A 9,920-nucleotide genomic window follows, 5' to 3' on the forward strand; every position below is an offset into this window, starting at 1 on the left:
GAGTAGAAAATGAAGGCTAATCATGTTTTGGGTGTACTATTCCTTTAAGGCCAATATAAAATGTCACTTTAAGGCAGATTTAAAATGTCTCTGTGGACCAATAAAAACAGCCTCTCCAGAATAAAGCCTGCTTCTGCAGAGGGGCCACCAGGAAAATGCAGTTTGAACAGATTCAGTCTTTTAACAGAAGAAAAAAAACATTAAAATATAAAATCTATACAAACCATTTAGAAAAATAAAGTAGGAAAAAATAAAAAACTATAAAATATATAATCTGAGAAAACAGCAAAGATACACTTACAACCTCTTTCAATTAAATACATTTTTAAAGTTTTATTTCTGGTTGTAATATATTTTTTCAAATAAAATTCACTCCATACAATGCAAAAAAATAAAATCAAAATAAGTTATTTTTTCCTCAAAATAAGTGCCTTTGTTCTGAATGAGGAGGTAAGTGAGACTCTTTGCCAATGAAACAAGACCATTTAAAAATAAAAAAGAAACTATTGCATTGTCTGATTTAAAGTGCTTTTTATCCAATTATCTTATTTTAAGAGTAGAAATACTCATTCCATTGGTAAACTGTCTCATTTACTGACTTAAATTAAGGGTAAATAAACTTGATCTAAGTCATTTTGAGTTATTTCTAGTGTGTTTTTCCAGTGGATGGGGCGGTGGCTTTCTAAAGCATGTTAGATGATGTGATTGGGACTCAGCAGAGAATCAAAGGCTCATTAGAAACAGGAATTAAAAACATCCACATTTACTAACATCTATAATTATATCTGCTTTTTACTTTTCTTTCTTTCTTTTTAATGCTTTTTTGGCTACAAACACTCTTTTTATTTTATCTGTTATATTTTTACCTTTAATGGCATCTTGCTTTTACTCTATAAAAGTTCCTAGAACCAGAATTTCCCTAAAAGGAGTAAACTCAATGGATAAATAAAGCTGAGTCTAAGTGTAACAGCAGCCTTTAAAACCAGATGATCGACTTCTTTAGAAGATCTCCTGAAGGGTCAGAGGTACCTGCACACAGTCTCTGTGGAACCAGCTGGTATGGCAGGACGGACACTTGAGGACAGAGTAGGACAGGATGGGATGGATGGAGTCCAAGCAGATGGAGCAGGACTGAGGCAGGCTGAAGTCTGAGTCCACGCTGAGGGTCTGAGTGGGACTGTGGTCCTGACAGTAAGACCTGGAGGCAAACACACATTTAGTTAAACAACGTTCCCGCCTCCAGCGTCTTCTCATCGCCGTCTCTGATTCCAAAGACTTTTACATCCCAGAGTTTTATAATCGTTTCTCCTAACAGTCTACAGCTGTTTTTATGCATAATTACATGTTAACACCTTGAAATGAATATTCTCTCATACATGTAAATGGGTCTTCAATGTGAACCGGATGTTAAAAGCAGTTGAACCTAAATGTGTTTTTCACTGTGCACCATCAGGCTGTAATGGGAAATCTTCATTGTTCATCTGGATTCTATGGTTGTGTTGTTTGGGGTCGATACTCACGGGAACATCTCGGTGAACTGAGTGATGAACATCTGGTTCCTCCCACAGGGGAAGTGGACCACCCTCCTGCAGCTCCTGACGTTGCAGCCGACGCACGCTCCCTTCTTCTTACAACCAAAACACGTCTGCGGCACAAACACTCAAACATCAAGGCCTGCTTGTCTTCCAATAGCGAAGCTAAAGGTCACTTTCAGCTACGGTCGGCTTTTTGAAAAGACTCCAAGTTTCCAACAATCCTAAGTCCATCAAGAGAAATATAAAGAAATATAAGAAACATAAACTTTCTGAAACAGAAAAATATAACCTTCAAATTTCTTGTGTTTAAAAAGACGAATGTTTTTTTATTCAGCCATAGTTTGTCAGAGCTTTGCTACTCAGGACGGCTTTACAGGTGAACCAGTAGGTTTAAGGTTGTTGCCCAGGTTAGGGGGGTAGAAAGGCTTAGAACAAGCGATGTGGGGGGTGGGGGGGTTTAGGTTCATTCAGCCCTAACACTCTTCAGCGCTCTGGGCGTAGTGTTCCTTTATGTTCGTTAAATCTGTCAGATATGATGTTCCCCTAAACTCTTCTGGTCTAATCGATCAGTATGAGCCTCCTTTGTTCATTTTGTTTAACCAGTTCATTTCCAGTTATGTCATGTTAGATCAGAAGTTTTTCCTCTTCAGTTAAATCATGTTAAGTCTATTCATTTGATGTCTTGTCTGATTTGTTCTTTGGGAAAATGAAACCAACTCTTTGTTGCTTAATGGTTAGAAATGGTTTTGATGTTGATGGGAACCTGTGCAGCGTTGATCAATAAAACCCGAGCACTCACCAGGCGAGAGGCCCTTCGGATCTCCTGTTTGATGTCATCCACAAGGAAACCAAAGACGCCTTCGCTCTCTTCTCCTCGCTGGTAAACTCCACTCGACGTCAGCTGCACAACACATCAAAAAGCCTCCTGAGCAACAAACCAACAGGAAGACTGCAGGGTGCGAACTAGCCGTAACCAGAGAGGCAGCAACCTTCTCTGGAGCCGCTCTGCAGCAACTTGTCCTGTTTCCAGGTTCCTCATCTTTTAATGAAGCAGTGATGAACCAAATCTATCAGACTGAAGCCCTAATCCACCCATTTTTATTAATCTCAGACATCATTACTGCTGACCGATGAACAAAGCATCAAGATCAAATGCAAAGAACTGCATAACCTGCATTAAACCCTCTGTTCTTTATGTGGAAACGTTCACTAATTATGTGGGATGTAAACAATAAACATACGATTACTTGTCAATTATTGGTTTTAGTTGATTAAAATAAAATTGCTGCATCTAATTAACTGATAACTTTCACTTAAAGGGACGTAATGCTACTGCCGTCCACTAGAGGGCACCACTGTTCATTTGTAAGCAGAGCCTCACTGGCTCTAAAAACCCGTTTAAACTGGGAACAATGGGCTTTTAGTGGCAGTGGGAACAGATGCGTGTCCACCCGGGTCAAAAGACTCGGCAAGCGACCCGCGTTAAAATCGCCTCGGCTCTGATCGGCATGCTGTGGGAACATAGAGCCAGTTGACCAGCTGAATTATTTGATACGCAACGTACGAAAGTAAACACGCCGCGCCAGTCGCTTCTGATCTAACAAGCAGAAACAACTCATTCATTCATACATTCGATTAATGTGGAGCAGCTCTGGTGAGACGGATTCAGACAGATAATATAGAAACAATAAAGCACACTAGCTACACCCTAGCTTCCTGACATGTTGCTCTGGGTTGTTTACTTTCCTGATTTTTGTCGTTCTGGTGACATCATCAATGCTAAGCCAGTGTGATGGTGTCACCAGACAGCTGCAGGAGGGCAGAGGCCATGCAGCTGCCAGGGAGGGGATAGAGCAGCTTTTTTTTGCTGACTGGAGGTAGATGCTGTCGAGAGAGTTTAAAAAACACGCATTAACCCGTTATTCTCAGTGGGAAGGAGGCGGTATCTGTGAGGGAACTAATGTCAGAGTGGAGCCATGCTAGAATAGAACCATGAAAGGATCCAGAATCCAGTCTCATTTTTTCCACTGTTTAAAAGGAAAAGTCGTTCATATTCAGAATAAAAAAGTTCTTTAAATCTGAAATGATTCCATCCTGTTCAATAAATGATCAGTGTTTTTAATTCAGAGTCATTTTCATGTGAATGTGCTTTACTGGAGGCATCCATGTTTGTCAAAGAACACTACTGCCACCTACTGGTTAGTGACATTGTCACGGTGCGGTATCGGCTGTTGATCAAGTCCCAGTGCTGTATCTGGTGTTTGTCACAACGCGCTATTATCCAAGTCATCTTGAAAACATTCTTCTTCCAAATGTTGGCTACATATTACGGGTTTTTTCTCTGGCCAGAAGTTCGATGGCAAATCCTCCCTCTTCAAGTTGGCGATCCAACGACCAACCCGTCCGTGGAGGATCAGGAATCAGAAAGGTGGAATAACTCTTTTTTTCACTTTTACCCGATGTATTCCAGCATCCAGCTGCCATGCACGTGGGCATTGTCAGTTTCACTATAGCTCTGGTGAATTTCAATGGTGAAGTCCTCTGGAAATCTTCAATAATTGTTGTTGATTGCAGATGTGTCTAGTAGTTCCCATTGATTTAGCTTGGAAAGCGGGGAGAATGGCGCTAGGCTTACCGCACCGTGACCTCACTGCTGGAAGATGGCAGGAGGGAGGGGTTAATGTATTTGGGCATAAATGGCCGCTCCCGGACTCAGTGATTGTGACGAAAAATATTGTTTTTATTTCTTTACTAATTAACGCTAAATTCATTAAATCACCACAAACGTATTAGTTTTAGGTATAGATAATGATACATTGATTATTTCTGCTGACTGGATTTTTCCTTTAATGGATCCAAGGATCCAGAATGAACTTCCTGTGGTTCTCTTAGTGAAAATAAACTCAGATAAACTCCTTCAGTTCTCCTAAATGGGCCCATTTAGCAGCGCTGATGGAGGAGCAGCAGAACTTCTCCCATCAGAAGGAGACGATGATGGAAAACCTACGATAAACCTTTGGAACATGCTAGCAGATAGCATGGTAGATGGAGAAGCTCTATGAGGAAATGACCTTCATGATCCGAGTTCTAACATTCCAACTAGGGCTGAGTAATTAATTGCATTTGCAATATAAAAGCAATTTAACAAAACGCAATTCTGAAATCGCAAAGCACTGATTTTTTTTTATCTGGCTATATTTAGGAAAAGTAGGACACTAAATGTCTCCCTCCAGCCCTTTAGATGGCGGTAAAACGCTTGAAGTGGGATTTCTTCAACATTCAGAAAGATAGTGAGAGCTGCAGCTAGCACGCAGATCCATGCATGCATGAAGTAAACACTTTGGATTCTGGGCAAGCAGACTTTAAAACCTGAAAGCCTGGGATGAAACATCGACAAATTTGGGTTGGTGCAAAAGAAAATTGAAATGAAATCGCATTTTGGTTAAAAATAATCACAATTCAGACTTTTGGCAAAACGATTGAGCAGTACTGTAATTCCAACCAGAATTCCAACCTGTTTAAACCTCTGCTAACAGAACTGATTGGTGGATTAAACTAAAATCAGAGAGCTATCTCACAGTTAGCATCAGCTTGTCTATTAATGATAGTTCTACATCCCTGCTTTTTGTAAATTTTATGCGTTACACATTTTTAATGAATCTTTTCTATATCCAGCAGGTTCTATTTTGTTTATCCTATAAATTAGGTGTGTAAAAAACTTTTTTCGTTGTTTCTTTTAAGTCGGTATTTAACAAAGCTGGGTCTAAAAACTGTGTAAAGGTGCAGAGAGATCTGATCTCCTGGGTTAACGTCCCGCTCTGTCAACAGTCAGCCAAAGGAGCCTGTGGCCGAGCAGCCAGGCCGCATCATCAGGAGGATACGTAGCGACACAGTGAACGGCTCACATTGACACTATTTTAGGATTATTACAAACTAGGGCTGAACGATTTTACCAAAAATCTAAATTGAGATTATTTTCAACCAATATTGCAATTTTATTTATTGTAAATTTCACTTTGCACTACAGACAAGCAAGATGTTTCACTCCAGGGTTACAATTTTTTTAAATCCTTGAAAATGTCCAAAGTCCATTGTTGCAGGACTTTACTGTAACTTTAGCTTGTTGCCTGTGACCTGTATGCTAGCTGAAAGTTTCTCTTTTTTTCTGAAGACAAATCCATTTTTAACATTTTATTACCGGCACTTACAGTGCCGGAGTTAGAAAAAAGTGTGTCTCCAATTTGAAAATTACATTTTATTGCATTGCGATGATAATGCAAATGCAATTAATTGCCCAGGCCTATTATAAATGACCTCTTTACATATTTTATTTATTACGATTAATTTTACATTGAGAATAGTTCTTAATCCAATTCTGAAATTCTTTGAATGTCAGCATAGCTAACGGCTCGATGCCATCAGCTGGGTCTCTTTATAGAGAAAACCGTTAATGAATCGGTTTGGATAATTGATTGAATCGATTCTATAACTCATATAAAGATGCTGTGATATGAATTAGCCCCGTATGAATAAACTGTTTTGATTTAAATTTATCTCAGCAAATAGAACTGTTGTTTTTTTTATTTCCTTTCTTCTTTGCATTCATTTGAAATTAGAGGAGCTGCTTTAAAATGAGTTACAGTCAGAAAAAATTATAAATTTTTTTTCCATAATTAATAAAAAAAAAACAATTAAAGAACAGATGGATACCAGGGCTGAATCGGTTAATCATGATTAAATGGTTATTAAATTAACCCGTCAGCTGATTTAATAATTTAATGATGGCTTGTTGGAGCATAAAGGCTCTGATGTGAGACGCCGCAGATGATCCTCAGAAAAACCTATTCTAGACAGATTATTTCCATGGCAACAGTGATTTAAAGATATTTAAAGCTTCGTACTGAAGACCGTCTGAAGCCTGTTGATGAGAACTCACCAGACAGAAGTAATGGACGGAGAAGTTCTCCTCCTCCAGTTTGAGCTTCTCTCCAAACATGGCCGGGTCGTCGTCACTGCGCCTGCAAAGAGCACAGCCTGCAAACACACAGAGCGCACTCAGTCTCAGCTTCTAGAAACAAACTCTATGAGCTCTCATTAGTGCAGCATTTCTTTTGTCTGACAGTAACAAAGAAAAATATCATCAAAGCTTCTGTTTACATGTGGAAAGATTAAAGCTCCAACAGAACGTTGGCTGTTTTTCACTGCTGGAAATAAAACCTTTATATTATAAAGAGGTTGTGTGTTTTCCATGTCTGACAGCAGCTGTTGCGTTTCCAAAGCAGAGTTTGCACGGTGGAAGGAAGTCAGATGCTTGATAGAAACGTTCCACGGTGGCCTCATAGTTCTGGATGTTGCTCTGTACTTGTGAGTGAAATGACAATAAAAAGCTGGGGGGGGGGAGTGGTGGTGTTCTGTCAGATGAGCATACCCAGTCAGACCAGCATACCCATAGTTACTACCAGTTTATCCATTAAGTTTTGTATGAAAAATAGACTTTAAACTACCTGAACGGGCGAGTAATCCTTTTACTCATGTACAAAAAAACGATTTAATTATTTACTTTTTGGTGTTTTTGAAGCGTATGGCGATCTGACCTTAAACTGTTTTTTGTCTTCGGGCCGTCATGGCTGAGACCCCTCTTCAGCCTCCTATGGAGGTCTGGGTCAGTGGCCCTGGATAAGCAGACTGGGCTGAGGAGGAGCGGTGTGGTTCTGGTTCTGGCCGTGGAACAGTGGACCTGCAGAAGGCCTTGGTCCGTGTTCCTTGTGGTGCCCTGTAGAGGGCGCTTCAGCAACACGGAGTCGGGGTCATGGGAGCAGGAGTTGGGTCCGTATTGCCGGCATTAAGTTGGACCCGTTTCCCTGCGCATGTTGGGATCCATCAGCACCTCCCTGTGGTTCCCATCCTGTCCAGAACCTTTATGGACAGGATTCCCAGGTGCAGCCAAGGACCAGAGAGGGTCTGGTTTGGGGACCAGTGGGTCTCTGCTTTTTACGGATGACGTGGTTCTGTTGGCTCCCTCCTGCAGAGGGGATGAGAAGCGGCTGATCCAAGTCTGAGGCCATGGTTCTGGTTCTGAAAAAGATGGCGTGTCCCCTTCAGGTCGGAGGACAGTTCCTGTCTCTAGTGGAGGAATTCAAGTATCTTGCAGGTTCTGCTCCCTAATGACAGGAGAATGGAGCAGGAGATATTTCCCAATCGTCAATGTTCCCTATAGATGGAAAACTTTCACCAGGTTTAAATTCTGTTAAAATAAAATCTTTAACAAACCTTTTGCTATCTGAATATTAATGGATTAGCAAAAAGACGACAGCAGTTGCATCTCTGCAGACATTGCTGCTGTCAGGCCTCTCTGGTACTTTAATACATGATGATAAACAGCAGAGAACCACATGATCAAACCTCTAGAGGGAAACAAACCGGATGATCATTTAAATAGCAGTAAACTGGACAGTGGAATACCATCATGTCCTTCCCAGCTAAAAAGCACCACTGGAAACCAGTTAGGAAAGGGTTAGGCTAGGGTTACTTACAGTCCTCACTGGTGCCAGACTTTCTTGCTTCCTTAAACCTTCTCGACCTTTTCCCCATGATGGTTTCAAACCTGTTGGACGCAGAGGAGGAGTTTGATGATATATATTGAAGAATCAGCAAACGGCTCCATCACCACTGAACTCTGATCAGAGCTGCTATTCTATGTTACTCCACAGGAAGTCAGTCAGAGATGAGAAATATAATCACAGCAGAACAAAAGAGACGCGAGGTTTAATTCAACAGCGGGATGTGGGATTAAGCTGGGATTAAGCTGGGATTATCTGGATATCCTGGCTTAATTAAGCCTCAGCTTGGTTCCCATTCTGTGATTCCGTTTTCTTATTTGTTTTATTTTATCAGCCTACATTAAAAACCACTAATATATTGTAATACAGTAAAGTACTTATCCTATTTTAACAATATTCTGGTAGCTTAACTTTATTATTTCTCATGTAGATACTGTTGCCGTTGGATGATGTTTTTGCTCAGAGTTTGACAGAAACGCCTTTAATAGACTTTAATTTGTTGAAGGGAAAAAAAAAAATGGCCGATAAAGAATCAAAGGTTTTTTTAATCAGCGTAGCTCCAAACGTGCGTCTTCCTGTAAAATAGCATTCCTATTGTTGAATTTCTCCTGATATTTACCTGCATGATAGTTATCACTGTCTAGGAACTGTAAGCATGAATTAGCCCAAACATCCCAAAGCAAACTTCCTGTGGAACTACAACTTTTATTTTTGATCCAGGATTTTTCTAAAGCTGCTGGTGCTTTGGACCACACAGGTCCAGGCAAAGTGCCCCTCTGGAGCACATGAGGAGGTTTAGACCCCAGAATATCCCAGCATTCAGTAGGGCTGGGCAATTAAATGCATTTGCAATATAATCGCAATTTAGAATAATGCAATTTTCAAATTGCATAGAACCCATTTTTAGTCACAATACATTTAACAGTAATAGAACACTCATTTTTCTTCCCAGCCCTTTAGGTGGCAGTAAAACGATTAAAGTGGACATCCTGCCGCACAGAAGGGAACAGAGTAGCAGCTAGAATCTAGATCTATGCATTATAGTAGAACTAAGAACTTTTCCATGCAAATGTTACAGCAAAGTCCTGCAGCGCTGGATTCTAGACAAGCAGGCTTTCAAGGTCATGAAAAAACATTGACATGTGTGTGACTTAGTGGAAAGGAAAAATCGCAATAAAATCACAACATTGGTTGAAGATAATCGTAATTTTGATATTTGGCTAGAAGGTTGAGGCCTAGCGTTCAGGTCAGAGTGAGTTCTGGTTTGACCTGATGTCATCTACGTACATTAATGATGAGCATTAAATGACCTGAACACACTTATTGCTTATTGCTGACTGAAGTGGTCTGGATCAGTCCAGGAGTCCAGAACCCGTCCCACCATGGATCCACTCCTAAACCCTTTGTTTAAGTTATGAGCAGATGATCTTCTGCTGTAATTTTGATGATGGCGGGCCACCGCCTGCTCCAGATACATGAGCTTTAATAACATCTAAAATCAGTCTGAGGATTAATTATGTGTGCAGGAACCTTCTAAGGCAGGAGTCCTCAAGGTTTTCCAGGCCAAGGACCCCAAACTGATGGAGAGATGGAGCGGGGCCCCCTGATTATATATAGTGAATGAAATAGTGTTCTATCTAACTGCTCCTATAGTCACTCTATTACAGATGGAGTAATGTAACTAAAGTAATCCCTCCCTGGGATTATTAAAGTATTCCTGGTTGATGGGACAGGTGTTGTGAATGAAACGGTGTCCAGCTTAAAGAGCTCCTGTGTGTCTCTGAATGTGAGCATTGATGACTGAAAGACATCTTCTGCCTCCATT

The 9,920-nt window shown here is 40.6% G+C and overlaps 1 protein-coding gene across 1 annotated transcript in view; it reads right to left on the reverse strand.

Moving 5' to 3' along the window:
- The window catches only part of g2e3 (G2/M-phase specific E3 ubiquitin protein ligase), a 22,093-nt gene that overhangs the window by 9,326 nt on the left and 2,847 nt on the right, over window positions 1-9,920 (reverse strand). Inside the window, exons 2-6 of the mRNA XM_015392538.1 lie at window positions 8,069-8,139; window positions 6,472-6,569; window positions 2,335-2,436; window positions 1,521-1,645; window positions 1,004-1,198 (exon numbers count right to left, since the gene is read on the reverse strand). Of these exons, the coding sequence (XP_015248024.1) occupies window positions 1,004-1,198; window positions 1,521-1,645; window positions 2,335-2,436; window positions 6,472-6,569; window positions 8,069-8,126 (578 nt within the window). The 5' untranslated portion in view covers window positions 8,127-8,139. The remainder of the gene's footprint in view (window positions 1-1,003; window positions 1,199-1,520; window positions 1,646-2,334; window positions 2,437-6,471; window positions 6,570-8,068; window positions 8,140-9,920) is intronic.

The sequence above is a fragment of the Cyprinodon variegatus genome, unplaced genomic scaffold (genome assembly GCF_000732505.1).
Source record: "Cyprinodon variegatus isolate N-32 unplaced genomic scaffold, C_variegatus-1.0 Scaffold595, whole genome shotgun sequence".
NCBI lineage: Eukaryota > Metazoa > Chordata > Actinopteri > Cyprinodontiformes > Cyprinodontidae > Cyprinodon > Cyprinodon variegatus.